The 25,007-nt window shown below is 37.5% G+C and overlaps 1 protein-coding gene across 1 annotated transcript in view; it reads right to left on the reverse strand.

Moving 5' to 3' along the window:
- The window catches only part of cacna1ea (calcium channel, voltage-dependent, R type, alpha 1E subunit a), a gene marked incomplete at its 5' end in the record, with an annotated part of 136,382 nt that overhangs the window by 12,575 nt on the left and 98,800 nt on the right, over positions 1-25,007 (reverse strand). The window contains 26 exons of the mRNA XM_084388569.1: positions 135-226; positions 381-446; positions 603-713; positions 1,574-1,666; positions 1,757-1,870; positions 5,956-6,120; positions 6,355-6,556; positions 7,068-7,202; positions 7,394-7,554; positions 9,162-9,258; positions 9,366-9,377; positions 9,735-9,841; positions 9,968-10,027; positions 11,217-11,346; positions 11,447-11,558; positions 11,920-12,179; positions 12,613-13,440; positions 17,541-17,632; positions 17,719-17,786; positions 18,310-18,427; positions 18,940-19,009; positions 20,042-20,173; positions 20,308-20,420; positions 21,156-21,268; positions 21,366-21,575; positions 21,763-21,852. Coding sequence (XP_084244695.1) covers positions 135-226; positions 381-446; positions 603-713; positions 1,574-1,666; positions 1,757-1,870; positions 5,956-6,120; positions 6,355-6,556; positions 7,068-7,202; positions 7,394-7,554; positions 9,162-9,258; positions 9,366-9,377; positions 9,735-9,841; positions 9,968-10,027; positions 11,217-11,346; positions 11,447-11,558; positions 11,920-12,179; positions 12,613-13,440; positions 17,541-17,632; positions 17,719-17,786; positions 18,310-18,427; positions 18,940-19,009; positions 20,042-20,173; positions 20,308-20,420; positions 21,156-21,268; positions 21,366-21,575; positions 21,763-21,852 — 3,751 coding nt within the window. The remainder of the gene's footprint in view (positions 1-134; positions 227-380; positions 447-602; positions 714-1,573; positions 1,667-1,756; positions 1,871-5,955; positions 6,121-6,354; positions 6,557-7,067; positions 7,203-7,393; positions 7,555-9,161; positions 9,259-9,365; positions 9,378-9,734; positions 9,842-9,967; positions 10,028-11,216; positions 11,347-11,446; positions 11,559-11,919; positions 12,180-12,612; positions 13,441-17,540; positions 17,633-17,718; positions 17,787-18,309; positions 18,428-18,939; positions 19,010-20,041; positions 20,174-20,307; positions 20,421-21,155; positions 21,269-21,365; positions 21,576-21,762; positions 21,853-25,007) is intronic.

A 25,007-nucleotide genomic window follows, 5' to 3' on the forward strand; every position in this document is an offset into this window, starting at 1 on the left:
CCCAAAAGGTAGTCTGGTTCATTGTATTGGTTTTATAGTGAAATAATTAATATATAATAAAATGTAGCACCTGTTTTTAACAACAACAAGAAAGAACATTAAAACAGATGCCGAAATTATAAACATAATCTTACCTGAACAACAGCATGAGTGCACCAAAGAATGATTTAAAGTTATTGTGTGTGTTGATTTGGCTTTTGTCATTTAGCTTGATGTTGCCGAATACCTTTAGTAAGATTAAAACACATAAGAGGGATCTGTCACATTTACAGGCTTAACAAAGTAAAGTAAGAAAAAATGTGTCAAAGAAACGAAGAAAGACAAAGAGAGAAGAATATAAAGATGGAGACAGACTGTCTAGGGACAAAGACAACCTTTACCTGCATGCCAATGATGGCATAGATGAAAAACAGCATGGCGATGAGCAAACAGACATACGGAAGAGCCTGCAAGACAAATCTCATGTTAAACTTACAGATTTTTTAAAAATAATAAGCCGTTTTGGTTCAAATAAAAGCAAAATCAGTGTTTAGAAGAATAAGAATAAAAAGAAGAATAAGGGATCTCAATATCATGCCAATGGAGTTAAAGACATGTCTGACCTTGAAGGACTGGACAAAGGTCCAGAGCAGAATACGGATGGTGTAGCCCTGACGCAGAAGTTTAATCAGCCGAGCTGCCCGGAATAGCTTAAGAAAGCCCATACTAAAAGGCTGAAAAAGCAATCAGAACACAGAGGTGATGCTTATGCAAATAAATACTGGGGACAAAATAGAATATGAAGGTCATTACTTGTGGAAAAAAATACTGAGTACATAGCAATCAAAAGTAGCTTGAGCATGCATATCAATATAGGCTAAAAAGCAATTAGAATACAGACATTATTGCTCATGCAAACAACTACTGCATACAAATCAAGCAGAATTAGAGCTGCACGATTACTTGTTAAAAAACACGTGTAAACAACCACGCGATCTTATTCATAAATGACAACACTTCGGCTTTGTCTATTAAACCTATGACAAGTACGATCACAGCGAAGATTTAGATCTGCATTGGTGCTGCTGCTGATCCAGAAAGAGAAGTTGTCATGTATAGGCATAAAACAAAGTCTTTTCGAGCACACAGTATGATTATTTCTGTCTTACAATTTAGATTATCACAGAATTACTGGGATAAAAGTTTATAGTTCGGATATAAACACTGATGTCTACGGTAGCGATCAAAGTAAATCACATTTTGAAAGTAACTTGACGCTTCAAATAAACATTGTACTGATTACATTGTTACACCAGTAAGTGGAGATAAGTGACTGATAAAATGTTTTATTAGTCATTGAATCATTCATTCAAACCGTAAAAAAATTATAAAAAAAATAATTCAAATGAATGCAATATTTTTAAATAGACTGCAGCCAAAAAGATTTTGTCAGAACCTCTAGTAAATTACATGTCATTTTGTTTAGTTGTCTATTTAGAATCGTGGGAGAATCATGATCTCTATTTTGAAGAAATTGTGACTCTCAATTTATCCAGAATCGAGCAGCTCTAATCGGAACACACACATTCCTCACTTTTACACTCTGCAATTTGTCAACCGCAATTTCAGCAATGCTTCCTAGAACCGTGATGAAGTCAAATATATTCCATGTGTCTCTGAAATAATTCTGAAAGATATAAAGGTAATAATGTATGTTGGAAATGCATTTCAGGATATATATATAATGCACTTCATTACATTCCCAGTGTTAGCTTACCATGATACCAAATGCCAGGATCTTGAGAACACATTCCACAGAGAAAATAACAGTGAACACAGTGTTGAGGTATTTTAGCACATCATCATAGCCTTCAGGACGAGGATCATGATGCTGATAGAGAGCAAAAAAAGAGACAAAAAAAGGTCTTCTTGAATAATTAATTATGTTTACACCATTTACTTTTTTTTACTAACCAATTGATTTTTATATTGCTCTTATGTTGCTTGACAGTATATAACAGTATATCTATATAAAACGTATACAGGTTTGGATACACACAAGTTTGGAACAACTTGAGGGTGAGTAAATGATGAAAAAATGTACATTTTTGGGTGAGCTATATCCCTTTAATAAATTTTTATATAATAGTACCTAATAGAGGTGTGAATCTTCACTTGCCTCATTATTCGATTACGATTCAGAGGGTAACGATTAGATTATAAAACGATTCTCGATACACCACGATGCATCTTTTCCTCCAATTCTTTTATTAATGATAATTACTATATCAATAATCAAAATATTGTTATTTTTGTTATTTTATCTTTGTTATTATATAAATAAGAACAAAGAGGCAAATAACAAACAGTAGAACAAATATAATATAAGAAACAAACAAATACAATTAAGCATTCAGGTAAGAAAAAAGAAATTGAATAAACAAATGTAAAAAATCACTGCATAGTCTTTGGTGTATTCATTACAAATGATTATTATTAAAGCTACAAAAGTTGTTCAGTCAAGAGCAGTGAGTGATTCCCTCTTTTCCTTTATTGTTTGATTAACATTAATGACAAACGTCTCAGGTTACGACTGTAACCCTAGTTCCCTGAGAAGGGAACGAGACACTGCGTCGATGACGCTCTGGGAACGCCCCTGCGTCATTGTGTCTGAAGCACTTGTGTCAATTAGTCCAATGGAGAGAGTGAGCATCACGGGCGGGTGAGCGTCACGACCAGGAATGGATAAAAGCACATCCGGTCTGAACGGCGTTAGCTTCGATTTAGCCGAAGCAAGTCGATCACAGGAATGCAGGGAGTATGGCAAAGTGACGCAGCGTCTCGTTCCCTTCTCAGAGAACTAGGGTTACAGTCGTAACCTGAGACATTCCCTTTCAAGGGAACTTGCGCCGCGTCGATGACGTTGGGAACAAGAATGCCCGAACGCCATATTAACCAGAGCCTGTCTGTGTGAATACTGAGAGCACAACTAAAGACAAGAGCACCTGTGAACTTCGGTTGAGAATGCCATCCCGGTCCCCAATCTTTCTGAGGGGGAGCACAGGAAACGACACTCTATCCTGTACAAGGAGTTTGTTAATGGCTGGGGCTCCTCCCAGCAGCCCCCCATTTACGCCTTACCCACCAGTGCCACAGTAGTTCTAACTGGCCTGGAGCCTTAAAGGGATACTCCACTTTTTTCGGAAATATGCTCATTTTACAACTCCCCCAGAGTTAAACAGTTGAGTTTTACCGTTTTAGAATCCATTCAGCCGAACTCCGGGTCTGACGGTACCACTTTTAGCATAGCTTAGCATAGATCATTGAATCTGATGAGTCCAGTAGCATTTCTTTCAAAATGACCAAAGAGTTTCAATATTTTTCCTATTTAAAACTTGACTCTTCTGTAGTTAAACCGTGTACCAAGATCGACGGAAAATGAAAAGTTGCGATTTTCTAAGCCTATATGGCTAGGAACTACTCTCATTCCGGCGTAATAATCAAGGAACTGTGTGGCTGTACCATGGGTGCAGCAGGCGTAATGATATGACGCAGCGCCTGAAAATAGTCCCCAGCTCGGTAACTTCTTCCAACGTGACCGGGACTAAGTTTGTCTAACCTATTAGACCTATTTTCAGGCGCTGCGTCATATCATTACGCCTGCTGCACTCATGGTACAGCCGCACAGTTCCTTGATTATTACGCCGGAATGAGAGTAGTTCCTAGTCATATAGGCTTAGAAAATCGCAACTTTTCATTTTCCGTCAAAAGTGGAGTATCCCTTTAAGGGGAGCCTTATCCCATGACAGGACTGATAGATCGCAAGCACCTGTTCTGCCTTTGGCATCAGCCCATACCCATGCTCTTTCAGCCCCCTTTATTAAACATATATTTTGAGAACTGAAAAACCGAGCTGAAAGGGTTTGATCCGGGATCTCAAATTTTATTAGTGGAGATCGGGAAAACTGGAAGGCCCTGACATGGAAGTTATAAACTCCAAAAACTCCTTGTACACAGGGGATTGAGATGGCGAATCTTCAATTCCCTTAACTCGATGCTCAGCACATCCATCTCCTCGGAGGTGGACAGCTGCAGCACCGTATTATATCATTTAATTCCTCAAAATGAAATGTAGCCAACTTATTTAATTCCTCAAAATGAAACAGCAAAAGATCAACCAGACAAGTTAACACGGTCTGGATGAAAGGCTGAACTTATACATGAATCTAACTACTGAAAGTCAGATAAGCATTCATCATTTAATTCCTCAATTAAATGCATCCAGCTTATTTAATTCCTCAAAATTAAACATAGTAAAAGATCAACCAGACAAGTCAACATAGTCTGGGTGAAAGGCTGAATATATATATATATATATATATATATATATATAAATAGTTTCAACATACAATAAAATAATCATAAATTCATAGCTTGCAATACACTATGTATCTCTTTAATCTATACATTTCCTCAGCCACTCGATTCTTATTGCATAGTCTTTTTTTCTTTTCTTAAAAAAAAAAAAGAGTAAACAGTAGCGGGGGAAAACTCCCCATAGTCATATTGATGCTCAGCACCTCTACCTCCTCAGAGATAGACTGCTGAAACACCGGGCTCTCTACCAGGGCGGAGGCGGAGCCCGTCTCTAACCCCTCCGTGAGATCCATTTGATCTAAAGAGTGACAGGCGGGAACGGAGCGTGCAAAGCGATATTTACTCGCAATGCTCGTAGTCAGCGCCCTCGAGCGCTGACAGAGCATGCTCCATTCCAAACAAACAAAACATAAATCGTGTGTATCCCCACCCTTAATGAAACGAGGGGACGGTCAGACCAGATGTGCTTTTATCCTTTCCTGGTCATGACGTCACCCGTCCGTGATGCTCACTCTCGCCATTGGACTAGTTGACACAAGTGCTTCAGAAGCAATCATGCAGGGGCGTTCCCAGAGCCTCGAAAGGGAACAGCAGCAGGAATAGCCTATTATATGAAGACCTAATACATGGATCTAAATTATGTTGCAGATGTTTTCCCCCAACTGTTCCCCAAACGTTCACTTAAGACATAACCGACTATATTTTATTTAGCCTACAATAAAACAGAAAATGAATATGTATGTTAGGCTTATTTAATAAAATAATTATTCTTTTGTTTTTATGCATCGATACAAAATCATTCACATCAATGTTTACAGTAAGCATTATTTTATACACATTCAGATCTGGAGCCATTCTGGTATGGAACACCCGCATTTCAGGATCCATTTAAAACCTGATGGATGCTAATATGTCAATAAAGCACTTTGGAAATTGTAACTGAAAACTGAATGAAAGAGACAGACAGAGAGAAAGGAAGCTTTTCAAATTTCAGTACAATATCTAAAAATATTGTCTTATTGTCTCAGTAAGCATGTATGCAGACCATTGCAGACATGATGACTAGTGGAGGCCCACCTCTAACTCCAGATGAAATTACTCACGGGAGATGTGAGGCTAAAGCTAATGAGGAAAAGTTAAATAGTAGCTGGTGCTTCAGATCAATATTTAATAAGCTGTGACTCATGACTGTCTGGTTTTCGAGCAGTATCACAGACCAGGGGTCACCAGCAGGGGCTGAAAAACAGCTAAATCAACCTAATTTATTTTGACAAATACACAGACAGAGAGAGAGAGAGAGAGAGAGAGAGAGAGAGAGAGAGAGGGAGATATTACCCCTGCAATACTCACAGGTCTCACAAATGTACATTTAAATTCTAACCAAAGCTACTTACAAGAGTAATGTCTCCTTCCATCTCTATAGCATTATTTGTAAGGGGATTAATTACTCAGTTACTGAAAAATAAATCCTTTTAGCGTGAGCAGAACTCACAGAACTTTTTTGCAACAAATAAACAAATAGAAAGATTCTGATTTGATTTTAAATTATTCTGTTTTGATAAAAGAAAGAGATCACAGTGCCATGACATCTCTCCTTACCTTCATCATGAGAACGATGGTGTTAAGGGCAATCATCGTCAGCACGGTGTACTCAAATAAGGGCGAAACCACAAAGTGCCACAGCCGATACTGTAAGGTCTGTTTGTTCTGGGGCATGTAGCGAGTCAAAGGTTTGGCACTGATGGCAAAGTCGATACAAGCCCTCTAAGAGAGAAATATCCAGTAAGACCGTTTCTCAAACACATTTGCAATTAACTAGCAATTTTCAGGAGGTAAAAAACATTGCTTGCACTTGCAACAGTGATTCCCTTAAGTGCAGAGGACTTTTCTTTTGTATGTTTTTTACAATACAATCAACTGTTGCCTCGAGTATGTGTTATTGCTTCGATGGACACTACTAAACTTGAATCTCAGCTTGAATGCAAAATAATCAGTCACCTCGTTTTTCTCCAGACTGCACTCCTCCATCATTTTATCGCCCTGCTCTTGGAAGGTAATGATGATGAGGGCCACAAATATGTTGACGAAGAAGAATGGGAACACCACAAAATAAATGACATAGAAGATGGACATCTCCATCCTGTTCCCCTGAATGGGACCCCGGTCCTCCTCAGTCACATCCACAGAGTGTTGCAGAACTCTACAATGCCAAATAAGTGTGTTTACAGACAAATCTATATACATTTATCTATGCTTTCTGTTCCAAATGAAACTGAGGTTACTCTGCTAGAATACCTGTGTGAACTTGAGGGGCTTAAAGGTGCTGCAAGAAGCACCAGCAAAAACTGCTACTACTGCCTACAGCCAAATTTTCCTTTGCTTGAGCATTCAGGTTTGTTTGCAATGTGTTAAAGTGTGAAGCTAACAAGTCTGTGAATGGGTTTTAGAGTGGTTGAAAGCATGGGCGTGGTCCAATTCACTCTGGTGGAGGTTAGCAAAACGGCTGAAATCACTAAAAGCACCCCAAGTCTAAATACACTTTTGGCCTGTTGTGCAAGTTTCTTCTGAATGTAAAAGTTGGAGTTACCGAATATGCAATTATCAGCACACAGCTTTTAGAAAGGTGTTAAGAAGAATGTTAATTTTATTAAGCTGTTAATAAGTTTGTCAAATGATACAGTGTGAAAATATGAACTAAAGTTGGCTCTTACTGTGGCCACCCTTCCCCAGTGGATACCGTAAAGAGAGTCAACAGGGCCCAGATGACGTTATCATAATGGAAATCATGTCTTTTCCATTCTCGTTTCTCCTTTTTCTTTTCTTTGTCATAGTCAATGTAGTAACCCCTATAGAACATTAAGAAAAAATATTTTCCACATCATTGCAGAGATTTTGTGCTCGTAAAAATGTCATCCTTCTATTCATAGCACCATTGATATTTTCTAAAGTCTTTTTAGCTTTGAATAATGTCTGAGCTGCTTAAATACATTTTAGCATTATATTTAGAATTTACATTCCAGCTGTAATGGATACCTACTTGCACTCGTTTTCTGTGTCCTTGGAACTGTCGGTACAGTAGTAAAATTTCCCTTTGAAAAGCTGCACGGCAATGACAGCAAATATGAACATAAAGAGCTTGTAGACGATGAGGATGTTGAAGACATTCTTTAGCGACGTGACCACACAGTCAAAAACGGCCTGAAAATCAGTAAGAGACAGACAATAACAAGTTTTTTCTATTTAACTTTCTTTTAATTTTAGTTTTAGTAATTTTACTACTTCAACTTAAACCTATTTTATTTCAGTTACTTGCCAATGCAACATTTAAACTTTTCATGTGATATTTTTTTATTTTATTTCAGTTTTATAACTGAACTCACGGATTTTATCCATATTTTATCGATAGAAATATGGACTGACAAAAATCTGAACATGTAAACATGACTTTGTGACCATTCTTTGCTAACAACCCAATATTTTGGGTTGACCATAGCGCTACAATATTTCTGTAATGGCCACTGTTGGTAAATTCTCATCAATGCTGACCGGCAGTAACCCACAAGCCTTGCCGTTTCAGAGATACTCTAACCCAGTCATCTTGCCATTACAATTTGATTAGAGTGGTCTGTGAAGAGTGAGGAAATCGCCCCAAGCAGGTTGGATGAGTGATTCCTTGCGGATCATACGCGTCCCGTTCTAATGAGCCTTCCTTTCCTCCCCAATCTCCATGAAGATTTTGCGAGATCATGGGACAAACCATTCCCGGCTCGTAGCAATGTAAAGGGGCTTGCTGAACAAGGCTATGCGGGGATGCCCTGGGTCAGAGATGCGCTTGTGAGCTATCTCGTGCCCAGTGCGGCTTCCTTGTGAAAGACTCCAAACTTGCCATCAAAACTGTGCTAAATGGGCACGAGGGTCCAGATGGCAGTCTTCTAGTCTGCCCTGCCTTATTGGTGGCAAACGCAGTGAGGCTGCAATCTACCTAGTCAGAACTAGCCCTGGGTCATATAGACCAAGTAATATGGGTTGTATTGAGCTGCAGACATTGCCTCGGGCTGTTAGTTCTTGGTCACTAGATGCGCTGTATGGCTACAATCTTTGGCTACAGCTAGTGATTTTACAGCACAGTGAGCAGGCATTTGAGTAGTATGGTGTGGGTATTTAGTTCCAATAGCGTCAACTCCATGAAGCAGTGTTGAGTTCCACTTCGAAAGAGAACTTTAGGTTACGTAGGTAACCCCGGTTCCCTGAGAAGGGGAACAAGACATCACGTTGCCATCCTTCTGGCATGCCTTTACGTTGCAATTGAAGCTGATGACGTTCTTTCTAGGTGCTTTTATATACTCTGCCTGTGATGTCACCTGACTGCGGTAGCCAATCGAGATTGGTGTGTAGCACATGTGCTTCAGACACCATCTCACAAGGAGTGTTCCCACTCAGTGTCCCAGTGTGGATACTGTCATTCAGAATCACAAATTCTACTTTTTGGAAGTATGACCAACATAAGAAATTTTACCGGAAAATCATCTGAACAAGTAAGAAATCCACCAGTACCACTGGAATTAAAAACATTATTGCAAGCTTGCAAAAAAGTTACGGACTGCAGCTTTAATAATTTATGCAAACCATTTTGCAAATCCATTTTTTCAGGATTCTCTGATGAATAGAAAGTTCAACAGAACAATTCAATGCATCCTTGCTGAATAAAATGATTGATTTCTTTAAAAAACGAACTAACTTACAATAACAATAACTTTTGACCAAAAACTTTTGAACTGTAGAGTATTAATTTCATGTTCACATACCTTGAGTTTGGGAAGTCTTTTAATGGTCTTGAGAGGCCTCAACACTCTAAGCACACGCAGTGATTTGATGGTTTTAATGTCTCTTCCTGTGTTACTCCTGTATAGCATAAAAACATATATTACAAAACAACAAAGCCCAATTTTTCATGTACAAATACAAACACACACACATTATTATATGGCACAAAATCAGAGTGTTTTTACCCCATCACATTCCTGTCAGATGCCGTGAGCCACAATCCACAAGAAGAACAACAGAGAAACAAACGAGAAACAGACAGGCATTCTGAACCAGAGAGATACTCAATGAACACAGAAATGCTCTACACTCACAACAGAGAAAAAAGAGCATCCACTAACATCAACATGTGTCAACAATTTGGAACATCTAAATGCTTTTCCTCACATAAATCATGGTGTTATCACATGGCATTAATGGCATTTGAAAATGAATAACAAAAAATTTGAACAATGCTGCTAAACATATTAATTAACGTTTCAGATTGACCAACAGAACACCAAACATGTGAAATAACACTTGTTATTTCTCATGTTTGGATTAATCTGACTCACGTGAGGGCAAAGGCCACCAGAGCTCCCACCACAACTATGAAATCCAGAATGTTCCACAAGTCACGGAAATAGGAGCCATCATGTAAGATCAAACCCTGCTCAATCATCTGAGAAAAATATAACAACAACATACACAGCATATTTATTTAATACATTATATATAGCTTAATTTGAATTTTTTTATAAAGTCTTTAGGGAACATAGAGGAACCCAAGAATGATCCAGGAACTCACCTTGATTATCATTTCAAACGTGAAGACGCCAGTGAATACATAATCAAAATATCGCAGCACCTATTGAACATAGAAACAAATAAAAAATTGATAACAATGTCAGCTTTAGCAAACATGGAAAGTGAGGCTACAGCATGCATGGGACTTTAGGGCATTAGCATTGTTTGTCAAAGACTGCTAAATTTTATCAAGCCAGAATGTTGGTATTCTCATGATGGATCTACTAACTACATCACAGCAGTGAAAGCACTCTCACTCTTTCAGTTTAAATCCTAGTGTGTGCGTTTCTGAGAGGGAAAGAGGCTTCGTCTTCAGCTGTTCTCTACATCTAGAGCATCGTTTACGTCATTTGTTTACATACACACAAGATCTCATCAACTATTACTGAAAGGGTCTTAGCATGTAATTAGCTATGGCTTCATACAGCTGGTGCACTTTCACAAGGGAAATTTAAAACCTGCAACAAAAATCTCATTTCTATTAGTGAATAATGCCAAACACTTCAAGACCCACAGGGAACAATATCATCAGGACCAAAGACACTCAAACAGGTCTACTGATCTATTTTCAATGCCAAAAATGTAAAATAAATTCCTTTTTTTCTTTGTTCAAAATAAGAAATATATATTGTATTTGTAATGATACTGGGTTGTTAAATCATGCTTACAAGCCTTTTTTAATCAATCATCTTTTTTAAATCATCATCAGTATTTTAGATTATTTTTCTATGAATGTATTATGGAAAGCGAATATTTTAGGTGTTGTGCCAGGTCAACATTTACTTTTAAGGTGACAACATTTTTTTTAAGTATAAATATTCCACATAGTCTCTCAATTGAAAGGAGGTCATGAAACTTGCATGCATAATAGAAACTTGCTGTTTACAAGAGTATAGCTTGTCACAATGCAGAACATGTAAATTGTCCAAAAAACATCAATGTCAACTAACCTACAGTATTACAGCTTTCAAAGTGAAACTGAGATGAACATAAAAGTATTATAATAAAAGTATATATAAAAGAAAAATAAGGTAGTGGTACCATCAGAGTTTGTTTTATTTTATATTCTTATAAATATCCAATATCCACCCTTTAGTAATGTAAATATCAACGAAACAGGTAAATTACCAGAGGTAATTTCAACTCAGAATTGTTTGTAAGCTTCCTTATAAGAAATATAGCAAAACGTTTTACATTTGTATACACAATTATTGGAAAATGGAGACAGGGTGGTGGAGATGCATTCTTACTTTGTTCCAGTCCGAATTAGTGTTGACGGGGTCTTCGGCAGCCAAAGCAATACTGCTGGCAGTGATCACAAGAAGGATTGACATCTCGAAATAACGAAGATTGACAATGTAGTGGCAGGCCCTGCGGACCCTGTGGAAGAGATGAGGAATAGAGAGAGTGAGAGATGAAGCAAAAACATATTCATAAAAATATAGAATACAGCTGTGGCTCCACAAACATCCAGCCTTACGGGTTGTTGGGTTTGAAGATGAACATGCTGACAGGTGGAGGGGCTTTGGGCGCATCTGGGGTTTCCTCTTCTTCTTTCTCTGGCTTTGAGGCCTCCATGTCTTTACTATTACCTAATAAATCAAGGTATATATTAGAAAAAAATAGATATTATTTGAAAATGATATTAAAAATATCTAGGTAACATAAAATCATCTCAGTTTATATTTGTGTACTTTCCCTACTGAAAAATCTTACAGGTCATGTTATTGGATGGTGGTGTTTCAAGGAATTTTAAGTAACTTAATCTGCAAAATTTCCTTTGCCAACCAGCTTCACCAGAAAGACCAAGCTAATGGCCATGTCTTTGCTGGTGAACAAACAGCTTGGCTCTGCTCCTCTAGCTAGACCAGCACCAATCCAGTACTAACCAGCAGTAATTAGTCTAAGCTGGTCTTATCAATAGGGTTATCAGAGGTGCAGGGATGCACAAACCCGTAATAGAGGTCAGCTCCATGGATGGCTGAGTGTCGGTGACTTCTATCATGATGCTGGTGTTAAGCGATGACTTATCCTGATTCAAGGATCTGTGGTTGTTATTATCTGTCTCGCCGGCACCCATAGTGCGCTGTGGGGACTGCTGGAGTGTGCTCTCAGTGAGCTGTAGAGTTGCAGGTTCTGAGTCCTGAGGTGGGTTTTTGCAGGGTGAATTGGCTGGTTTTGTCTCTGATTCAGAGTTGTTTGGTTTGTTCTGCCTGTGGAAGGGGAGAGGTTAATAGCACAATTTCTCTCTCCAGACTCTCAACAAGGAATACTGTGTACTTGGCCATAAAAATAGTTAGGTATATGTTAAATTAATTTAAGATGTCACTATGTTGTGATGTGAATAGAGCTGTCCAGTCATTATGTCAATTTGTAGGTAGACCTCGAAGGCCAATTTGCTAGTTTCCTCAAAAAATCGAATGGTTTGTTTTAAAGTAGCTTTTGATTTGAATAAAATAAGGTTTGTGGTGACCATGACTTTCACGTCTGTTCTACAACACTGTACAACAATAACATGCAATTAATTTCTTTAAAAACAATTGTTCTGACACTAAACTTTTAAATTGTAGTGTATATATAATTTTAACAATTATATAAATCAAAAGGGCATATAAAAACAAAACGACAAATAATTAAACAAATCACCTCTGTTCAAGCACTCTGCCATCTGGACTGATCCCTCCATCATTCTTTGATTCCTTTTCATCTCCCTCATTCCCGGGCCTTTGTTCTCTACTGTCAACACCATCGTCTCCCTGTTGTGTCTCTTTGCCCCTTGCATCTGTGTGAGATTCGCGGTGGCGTGGGCGTCGTGATCTGGGCCCCATATCAGGGGTCAGCGTGTCCCCCATCGCAGGAGGCCTGTACTTACGGACTGCCCGTTGCCGCCTGTTCCCATTCAGTCTGGGGCAATGGTTGTTGTCTAGAGAACGCTCGGGTGAGGTCTTTGATTCAGACGGCTCTGTTAGGGGTAGATTCAGCGTCACTGGGGGTTCAGGAAAGGATATGTCGGCAGGCATTGGTGGCTCTGGTATTGGAATCGCTAAAGGGGGTTCGGGGATAGAAATGGACTGAGATTGCTCATCGACAGGCATGTCCATAGGCATGGGTGGCTCTAAGGTAGCCTCCGGCATGCCGGTGGTTGTAGTGGTCTCGATGGCTTTGTGCTTGCTGTCAGATGGAGATATCCCTGTGGTCTGGTTGTGAAGGCAGCCAGGTGGTCCATCGTGCTCTTCACTCGGGCTGCTGAACAGGATCTCACGGCTGGACATCTGCCTGTGGCGGCGCAGTTGGCTGGTCCTCTGCTCCCAAACTGACATGGTCAACCTCCTCCTTCTCTCTCTCCTGGACATGAAAGAGTTAGAGGCATTGAGTGGACGAGCATCAGCCAGACTCTCCGAATCCTCGAAGGAATAGGCCGCACGGCTCCGGTGAATTGCACGCTTCCTGTACAGGTAGGGCCTCCTCCTCCTCCTGAGGAAAAAAGAGAGAGGACACTCAATGATACTGGGTGGCAAAATAAATATTTCAACAACCATGCCACAACAATTGTTTTCATTACCTTATCAATCATTAGCAGTACAAAATAATAATAATAATAATAATATATTTGAGTTGTAATGTACCTTTCTCAAACTCAAAGCGCTAAACCCTTTCTACCCTTCAGAAAAGACTAGCTTAGTCCAGTGGTTCTCAGTTGGTTTCGCTTTAAGACTCTATATTACATTGGAAGACCTTAATAAAAGTTTAGCATACATTTTTTTTTTCATTAATTGTTTTATTGGTTTTTATAAAAAAATAAAATAATTTCTTGCCTTCTAAGAAATGTTTATTTGAAGTAACCAGAAACATCCTTAAAATCAAACAATGAAAAGTATTAATATTACATGAGCTGTTTAGGCCCAACAATATGCAAAATCAACAGATATTACGGCTGAATAGCAAAACTTTATACAGTTTGAATGTTTGGTTTCAAAATGTATCTTGAATATCGATGGTCTCCTGCTCTTGGCAGCCAATAATTCATTGCACTAAACACACCTTCTACCAAGTGACAGATGAATTTGCGTGAACATTTTTTTGTTCAAAATTACTAAACCTTTTTATTTTATTTTTTTATTAATATGCCTATTTATATTGCTTTTCTAAAAATATTATGTGTATGTTCATATTTAGAGTTTACCCAAACAAACCTGCAACCGACCAATTGAGAACCACTGCCTTCAAAAATTTAATTGAAAGCTGGTTCACCATGAACATTATACTGGTTAGTTAATAAATGTGTAGGGGACCGGCATTAAAAAAACAACAACATGATGGTGACCAGGTGGTCTAGTCAGCAGGATAGCTGAATATGAGAACTGAGTGCAAAATATTTAATAGATTGCTTTTAACAAGTACTTTGCAACTCATGGTAGAAAGGGTCCTTTAATTCTGTTTTTGTGACTTTGTGTTTTTGTGTGACTGGAATTCATGGTCCAGCTGGTAAGGACAGCAGAGATGGAAAACAACTGGATAGAGTTGCGATATAAAAGTGAAAAACAAAACAGCGAAACTGGAAATAGAGTTGATTCAGAATGGAGAGAGAAAAAAGAGTGAAATATCATTGCGGGAAATTGACTAATCAAATTCCAACCAAAGATCAGACTTGAAAATGTGAAATCAGACATTTAATAAAGATGGCAGAACAGAAAGCTTCACCCAGATTGATAAATTAGGCGGTGCTGAATGTTAAAATTGAAATAACAGACTATTACTTACTGGCACTTGTACTCTTGTGAGGTCCGTGTAATCAATGAGCGATTGGTTGAAAACAAGACATTAGTGCTTTCGAGAACAAGGACAAAACAAGCCAAGAATCACAGCCCAAAAAGGTCAGTGACAAATGTTTTTACAAATATATTGTTTCATTAGTATTCCAATGCTCTGTTTATGCCAATGCCATTAAAAAAAAAAAAAAAAAACATTTAACATTTAAATGTTTTTTTTTTTTACATTTAACATGTTGCATTTATACAATTGTTGATAATAAATTAAAGTTACACAAAGTTTTAAAACAATTACAAGTTTTGGGCTGTGTAACAAGGCAGCAAAGCGTAACATGAAAACATGATGGTAGATATATTAGAAGCAACAAATACAGTATTCTGGAACATTTTGAAATGCTGAGACAGTAAGAAACATGGCACAGATATAAGACATATATAAATGGGATTCATATGCATAAGCACACAATATCAGAAAGAGAGCACCCTGATTAATTTAGTAGTCAACTAGTCATACATAATGCATTTCCCAGGTATGACGTCCATAATTGTCATGCTCACTGAAGACATGCATTCATTTCTCAGTTCTCGTCAAGCACTTTCGGACATGCTACAACAGCCTCTGTTTAGTTTTAAAGTAAACATGCAAAATCCAAATGCCACAGGCCACAATTTCCAGTCTGAGTTCACTGACAACCAGCTCTCACATTATATCCCAAAATGCAGTAGAGAAGAGACCCTGTGGTATTCACATCATACCAATTTGTTGTGACAAAGGCATGGCCTCCATTGCTTCATACAGAGTGTTTTTTGTTTGTTTTTGTTTTCAGTAATTGTCCAGCAAACATTTAAAATCTTATTGCTCAATAATGACAAAATAAGCCTCTTTTCTATACAATAACACTCATCACAAACATTTGTTATTAGTTATTGCAAATTGTGAGCATGCCCAAAATAATATAATATATATATTAAACCAATGTTTACACAGGGTCCAAATATAACACGTGCCATGCACCAAATGCAAATAAGAACTGGATTTGTGTAAAATTTGCCAATGGCCAGTAACTATAAGAAATTATGTATTATGATGCAATTAAATTCAAACTGTAAGAATTATGTAAGAGATGTGAGTGAATGTCTTTAAATCAAAAATATACAAACTAACAATACTAACTAAACTTATCTCACACAACTCATGTGTCTTCTAAAAACTTTAATCTCAAAGGGAAACATGGCATAAAAATGTTTTATCTAGGAGGCTGGGATTAATTATTTTTCTCCAGAACTCCATGTGGTGACACACAGAGCCACAAAATGACAGAGATGAAAACTGACTCATCTTGTTCATGATCCTGTGAGTGACACAAGATGCCACTAATAGGCAAGGAAAACAGCTAAATAATTCAATTGTCAAAAGGATAAAATGTATACATATTCATGACTGTTAAGAAATACGTAACTCCATTAATCTTTCTCATATTACTCGCCATAGGCAGGTGTAGCAAAAAGTTAATTTTGGATCCTGCTTTTACATTTCTTGACTGAAACCTTGGCTCATTTTTTCGCCCTTTCTAGTTACGACACGTATTGCAGCTGGGCTCAGAACGAACCCTATATATCACCTCCAGTATAAAACAACATGTTTGTAGAGGTGAATCCATGCTTACAGGAAATTCAGTGATATACTCACTCAAATCAACATCAGCAAATCAAACTCACTCAAGTCATGTTAAATGTATTATGCTATCAATGAAAAGAAAAAGCATAAAAGTGAGCTTCTAAAGTATCTATGATCAATCAAGAGATGTAAAGGTGGTTGGATTGTAACGTTGAGGACACATATGGCCAGTCATCCTGGCTTGCACATGCTCAACTCCAGGAGTCTGACATCACATCCATGCAGTGTTTAGTTCCCAAAATCACAGAAAGATGCATCTGTGTGTGAGCTCCGGTAATAGAAACTTTAATCTCCAATTTTAGACATCTGAATCTCTTTATATGTCTTGAGATTAAGGCATCTGGATGCCTCTTCAGTTCTTGCAAAGGAGATAACATACAAATACATATCTTGGCTGACCAATGTAAAGGCATTCAAAACTCTGTAATTCTCCTTTTGATGGGAACAAAATAGTCTCTATGACAACAGAACAGACTCATCCCTGCAAAGACTGGGAAGCTTGCCGGTTGCTATGACAACTTGCTGTTGATTTTGAAGCAAATTATTGTGCTTCGAGAATAAAGAGCCCAAAAAATCCCTAAGTAATCAACCGAAAGAACATTGTGTACAACCCTCAACAATGGGTAACACAGTCTTGTTGGTCTCAAGTAACTGCCTCTTGCATACTTGCCAGGAAAGCGAAGCCCTCAAAGTTTTAATACTTATTTCTAAATTACTCTCATTAAGCAGAAATTTGCATCCCACCACTGAATCAATTCAAAGCTGTTCAGTCTAGCTTGGGTTTTTTCACATTTTAGCTCAAAAACTGTGTAACATTTGATTTGAAGGGTACAGAGCGAAAGAGATATTTGTAGAAGCAAAGACTTCAATTGTTTACATATTCTAGCAAAAGTACAGTAATGTCCCTGTAGAGTCAAACTAGCATGTTCATCTAAGTAAACTTGGCCAGGTACTGCAGCTGGAAAGTCCTACAGGTATACTTTGGCAGATGTGCCAATTTTATCGCTGAAACCACACTAAAAAACATCCCAGACACAAGACTAGTGTTAGTATGTTAGTTAGTAGGTATATTAGCATCTCTGTGAGAGGGCAAATGCAGCAGGCAAGGGTATACTTGGTTCACTTACTCTGAGCACATGAAAGAGGACATGGGCCCAACCTCCTTGGCTTTCTGCAGGGCATGTTTCTGATTAAATGCTGCTTCCTCCTCCTCTTCATCCTTTGGAATAGCAAGGCGTTATTCATTATTCAACAGCCTAACAAATCCTTTAACATATAAAGCTAAAAGAACTATGCTGGATATACCTTTGTGAGCTCCTGGGCATTGGCCAAATTGTCAACAGCGATAGCCAAGAAGACGTTGAGTAGTGTATCTGACCATTTTATCAAGGATTTTGACTCAAAACAATGAGTTATGCAGAAATAACCACCAAAACTAAGAATAACACATTCAAACCAGCAAATTATAATACCAGCACAGACTTTAAAGTCAACATGCACTAATCTTGGTTGGAAAGTTCAAGAAAATAAGCTTAGTAATGTAAGGTAAAAAGCAGAGGAAGTTACGTTTTGATGAAAGACTATGAAGTTGTAGTGATGCCTCATGCACAGTAAGAACAGGAATGTGTATTAAGAAATTTAACAACCAAATTTTGATTTCATGTAGACTTCAGTGAAACCCTGAAGAACATCAAATGATTTTTTTCAAGGATAACCCCCCAGAAAGCGAAAGTGAAACAGCTCTGAAACTGTTCAAATGAATCACAGCCACATCTTCATATTTTCAAAGATTTTACATTTGTGCACCGGACAATGAGTACATTTAATACTGTATATGCCATATACCAGATAGGATATACCTGTATAGAGAATAGAGAAAGAATAAATGAAGGATACAATTTCCAAACAAAGTCAGAACAATGAAGTAGACAGACGACCACATCCCCGACTTCACTCCACCTTGAGACCGGATGCCATTGTACATGACTTCATTCCAGTCCTCGCCAGTGAGAATCTAGAAACACTGTGAACTTATTCCAAGCCCACATGGAATCTATGCCCGAGTAACTCAACAGAGATCTCCTCATATTTTCACACAATAGGAACACTAAAATTCAACAAATTCTTCCCCGTGCATGTTTGTTTATGAAATATTTTGGCTAATTTGATAAACCTTTCAGCTACCAATAAACGGAGTTCCAATAACATATTTTACCGCTTTTAGGTCACTTATTTTCCTACAAAATTGCCAAAAAAACAAAATCAACACATTTTGTTTAAGCCTACTACTATCTAAATTTCAGGGTGTTTTTTCTCTGTGCTGGACTGCTGTATATTTATACATTTTCATCATTAATAAAGGGATGACAGATTCTGTTTTGTGACTAAGTATGTTTTTGTTCTTGCTCTGATCCAAATTTCCTGTTTATCTGTGCAATTAAATCTTGGTCTAATTAATTAGTCTTCCTTCTAAGCCACTTCCGGAGTCATGCATTATACTCAGATTACAACTGGATGGAATCTTACTTGAAACACTGTCATGATGGCTGCTGGAAAAGTGTCAAAATTTGTTGGTGTATAGTCTTCAAAAATGAACCTGTGGAGAGAAAAAAAAAAGAAAGAAAGAAAATGTGACATCTGTGTGTGAGCCATTTTATTCAATATGTGTCTGACCAAGTTACTGAATTATAGATTATTTGCTTTTCGCCAACTGGAGAACCTGATCTATTATCTATTGTCTTGCTACACCTGTCACACAGGGTTATGGTTCCACTTTAAGCACTACTTTTTAGCATGAAATTTGTTGGCATGTTTAATATGGTGGACTGAACACAAAGCAGGCTCGGGATCTTATATTGTTATTGCATATGACATAAAAGAGCAGCTCATAACTAGGGATGTGCCTGTAGCCTGGCTTAAAAAACAAATTCTACCGAATAATAGGAAAGATATTCAGCAGACACAGTCACTGCTCGTGTTTGCTAGATAACAGGTGAGCCAGTGTATCGCACTGTATAGGTTTATACATAAACCACTAAATCACTATGCCATAATGAGTGTGAAGTGAATATGTGTAAACTATGAATGAAATGAGCACAGTGTGATCGCAAATCAAATAGCCATGTTGCCGTCTGTTTTATGTGTATGCTTGTTTGCTGCAACCAAATTGCCTTCGGGAAATGAATAAAGATGAACTGAACTGAACTGAACTGTCTATACAAATCTATTTATTAATCAGAATAGTGAAAGTTCCCCAAGGTGGGTCGCCCGAAGCACAACCGCGACTATTAGAAGATATTTAAAGAAAGGTTATAATTATAATTAAGAAAATTATTATTTTATTAGTTATACAAGGCATGTTTGTTAAATGATAACTATGAAGAGAACAGAATTACAATTAAAGAATTACTTCTCAAGTAATTTTACGGACTTAAAGCCCCGCCCGTTTCCGATAACAGATATGAACATTTTGAGATTGTTACAGATACAAAAACAGATATGGATATTGGCTCCGCTGCACAGCTCTACTCAAAACTACAGGTGTAGCATTAAGATATTTTTATACAAAAATCCAAATTTAAAACTATGTCAACAGGGGTCATCTGTGCTCAGACTGGTGAGATATTACCTTCCACCAAAGACCTGCATGCCCAGAAGTGCAAAGACCACAATGAAGAGGAAAAGCAGGAAGAGCAAACTGATAATGGACTTCATGGAGTTCATCAGAGACACAACCAGATTCCTCAGGGATGCCCAGTACCTTAACAACACATAAATGCAGCATCTCAAGTTCAACATGGGGACATCCAGAACTGAGCAAAGCCAATAAACAGATTATTGCCTCTAGAAGAGGCAAACAAACCCAAAGGGCTGTCCAGGCAAGCTTGCACTTACTTGGTGACCTTGAAAATTCTCAACAACCGCAAGGCACGCAGAACGCTGATGCCAAAGGATGTGCCAGGTCTGAAGAACCCCCAGAGCACCTCAAAAATGCTGCCTACTATCACCTGGAAGGAAATCAGGAATTACACCTCTTCGAACATGTCCATGACGTCCAAAAATACTGTCTAAAGGTGCAGTCACATTAGCAAAATTTCACAGGAAAAAAGGTCCATTGTCTGCTGTCAATAGTGTAGCGATGTATGGAGGACAACTCACGCAGAAGTTAATTGTTGGTAACATTCAATAAAGTCAAGACCTCTGATGTGGGCCAAAGTCACCATACAGACATTTAAATAATTAAATAATTGACTAATTAAATGATTGACTTAAAACCAGCTACTTTTCATGTTAAATAAACTGAATGTTAGATGATATTTGATCACACAAGCTTTATAGTTTTAAAACAGAAAACTGTAATGGGATATGTATTCATGGAAAGGGCCAGCTACAAATGTTCTGATTAAAAATAAAGATTAGCCAACAGAGAATCATTATATATTAAGTGGCACAGTCCAGAACTAAAACTGAATTTTAATTAGTTTTAAGCAACATATTGATATTCAGGGCTGGGTCCTCCAATAAGAGACGTGTTCATAGTGCCCAGAGTGTTAAAAGATCAAATAAGATCTACAGTTTCATCTGCTCTTATTTCTTACCATGTCTTTTATGTTTCTTGATAAAAAAAATGTCTTGAACACTAATTTTAGGAGTCACCACCTTGATCCTCTTCGACACTTGCCCTGTTGTGCCATCTTCGTTTCAAAGAGGTTTATGGGAAGGAAGACAGAAAATACACTTACCCCACAATCAAAGCAGTTGAAGGATGAGTGGAAATAGAGTCTGGGCCCGAGTCCATACATCTTCAGAAACATCTCAGTAAGAAACAGACCCAGAAACAGGAATTCTGCATAGTCTGTAATAGAATAGGAACCACTTTAAGGTTATGACTTTTGATCATGTATGACAGCATACGCATAGCGTGAAAAGTTTCATTTTGGTTGTGGTCTTACAGAGAAGACTAGACAACCACTGAGGCTGTTTGTGATGTACGATGGCAACACAGAGAGTGTTGAGGGCCACCAGACCCAGAACAATCCAGTAGAAGGTGTGAGTCTTCACCATACGGCGAATGGAGATCCGTAGCATGCGTTCTTTCCGTTGGAAATAGGATGTTGGTCCTCGTTTAACACTGCGTATGCTGACTCTGTTCAATGGCATCCCTGATGAACAAAACAAATTAAAACCACTTTTGTATACTTCTTAAATGAATTAGGATATGATTTCAGTTCTATGTGAATTTAATCTGAATACACATACTGACGCACAGGTAAATATGCACCGTATTTTGAGGGTCAGGGCATCATTTAGACAGGATATGAGGTTGAGTTGGGGAAGGAAGCCACTCACCTACAGACGAGATGTCAGCATACTGTTCCTCTGGAGCTCTCCGAACATCATCCACCCCTCTTCTCTTTATGGTGGTGGCTCTTTTTAGCACTGAGAATAGAAGTACCAAATTATTTATATTTTATTGTCTTTTAATATTAAATAGCTATTTTACTATAAACTAAATAAATTAACAAATGAATAAACCAAACCTCTAATAAATAAAAGCATATTGACAGTCGGATGATTTGCATTTCTGTCATCTGCAAAAGTCAAACGAGTATGCATTTTCTTTCACAACGTTTCTGCAAAAGTCTTTGGTCTAAAAAAAGTCTAAAGACTTTTAATATAAAGAATTATACTGTGTGAGAAAAAGTCTGATAATTATAAAGAAACCATGTTGTCTGGAAAATGTAATGGACTTTTAGATTATTATTGTATTGAAGCCAAAGCAAACTACTAAAATATTATCTGAAACTTTGTATAAAGTGTTTTTTTTTTATATATCCATGAGGAAAACTCATCATAAACATCAAATATATTCTGACTGGCAATGATTTTGCTGTGATTTTTTGCTTTCAGTGCGACAGAAAAACCACACATCGCTTGAAATGTGTTGCATCAAGCCAGGTTAGCACACGATAGGGCTGGGCAATATGGGCAAAAAAATATCACAATAAAATCTTTCATATCAGTCGATATCGATAATTATCACGATAAATGTCAAATCTTTATTTCTTTCAAGTTTAAAGGCAGAATTTTGCTCCTGAGTAGAAACTAGACCGGTTATTTAGGTTTAAACTGCTCTTTATTGTTAGAACATGACAAAAACTTGCCAAACAGGTGAGCATTTCACAAATCTGAGTTAAGAGTATTCAAAACATTTATAATGATAAAATATTTTTTCGACATCAACATGAAATAACTTACAGGGGACCAATTATGCCCCTTTTCACAAGATGTAATGCAAGTCTCTGGTGTCCCCAGAATGTGTCTGTGAAGTTTCAGCTCAAAATACCCAACGGATAATATAATATTAATTTTGCCCCTATTTCAGTGTGAGCAAAAACACGCCGTTTTTGTGTGTCCCTTTAAATGCAAATGAGCTGCTGCTCCCAGCCCACTTTGGGTGGATCCTTTGCAGCTCGTGCTACAGATACTCCAGCAACAACAAAACTGGAAAATGTCACGCAGCCAAAATGACAGAAATTGTAGCCATGTTCAGCCTTACATGTTCGAGCAGGAGTCGGACACTGATGGAGAGACTCAGAAAGAAGTTACAACTTTTACAATGCAACTGGATGTTTCTGAAAGGTTAGTGGATACATTTATGTACCGTAGTTGTTGTGGAGTTAATTGATTCAACTTTTTAATTTTGGCGCAGACATTGTATTTCTCCAGCTGCTACAGTGAGGAAACAGAAATGGCGGACTGCTGAGGCTCACTCAGGGCGGGATCTATGTTAATAAGGCAGATCGTCACCAGTCAGGGGCGGGGCTTCTGGAACCACTCATTTGAAGAGACTGTTTATGATTTATGTGGATTATAAAAAAAGGAGTAGGTGGACTTTTACAATTATAGGCACAGTGGACACACATCTGTCTTCAAACACCTTATAAAAGTGAATTTAGAAAAATAATTAAACTGCAAATAAAGTCGCTTGTTATATTTTGCTGTTGTCAAGGCAACAATGAAGTAAATACGCATCCCTGCAATTACATTTTATTTTTTAAACTCTCTTCAGAATGCTATCTGGATACCTATTGCTGTCAAACCCCATATACAAGGGCCAGAATAGGTCTCAGCCTCCCCTGACCCTCTAAAAAGGTTTTTCCATATAGGGGCAAGTTATTTTTTAGACAATTGTCCTTAATGGTATGATGGGACTATTACACTTACAGTAGAACAGCAGGGGCATTGAAATAGGAGTTCACCATGGTAACTGCCTGTTTTCCATTCACACAGCCTCAGGGAAGCTGTCAATCACCATTTAATAATAAAAAAAACACCCTCGTTTGATTCTGGGGAAAATCCGTCAACTTATACAACTTATACAGTTTTTTGGGTTACACTTTATTTTAAGGTGTCAGTATTACAGTGTAATTATACATTTAAGTACTGAGTAATAACAATTAACTACATGTACAGTACTTACTATAGGGTTAGGATTAGGATGAGGGTTTGGTTTAGGGTTAATTGCATGTAATTATGCAAAATGTATAGTTATTACTACAGTAATTACATGTAACATATGTAACAATGACACTGTAAAATAAAGTGTTACCTTTTTTTGTTTATTGTGACATAAGTCTATTGAATATATAATCCCTGTGCTGCTTTATGTGACCATAACAGGCTTAACCCTCTGGGGACCAAGCTGTTTTTGGGGCCCTTGAGATGTTCTGACATGCTCTGACATTTGTGCTTTTTTCAGTTATTTATAAACATGTTAATGGCAAAGGTGTAAATTCACTCTATATAGCACAAACAGGCCTACCATAATATGCGAGCAACATGTATGTAGATGTTTGTATTTTTGAGAGAATAATGTTTATGCGTGGTTATTTAAAAAAATAAAAATGAAAGTTGCTGAAATAAGACCACAAAACTCATACAAAATATGTGCCCACAAGACTTTTGACTAATGGATGTTTTCTCTTCGAGTTCTAGCTTCAAAATTATGTGAAAATAGTCTTGCTTTATCGTTCACAAAAAAAAATACATTGATTTAAATGGTGTAAAACAGGTTTTGCTTGGAAAGCCAATATGCGAGGGGGAGGAGTAGTTTACACCTTAGATTACCCAGTCCCACCCACTCTGCATAATGACTCTGCATAATTAGCCATTCATTCAGGTGTGACACTGACTGAGCCACAATGCAAGGACAAAATAGCCTATATATTTAGAAGAAGACTTATATTGACCATTTAAGATTTTGCGTACATCTATCTTGTAAATATGTTTTGCTATTTTATTAAAAAGGTTACAATTACAACAATAATTAAAATTTCAGCAATATTTTTGCAAAAAAAGTACTCTTTCTTTGTAAAAAAAAAAGAAAAAAGATTATAGGCCTACATTTTATCATATGTATTCATTAGTTTGAATATAGCCAACATTGGAACATCTTAGTCTATGACTTTATTTTTGACAAAATAGTATTTTATATATATGAGCAGAAATTTCATTCATATTTAGGCTAAACAGTCTTTACAAATATGTACCCTTCATTCATCTCACAGAAACGCGATTCATATTTAGGCTAA

Source organism: Rutilus rutilus, assembly GCF_951802725.1.
Source record: "Rutilus rutilus genome assembly, chromosome: 19".
In the NCBI taxonomy this organism is placed as follows: Eukaryota; Metazoa; Chordata; class Actinopteri; order Cypriniformes; family Leuciscidae; genus Rutilus; species Rutilus rutilus.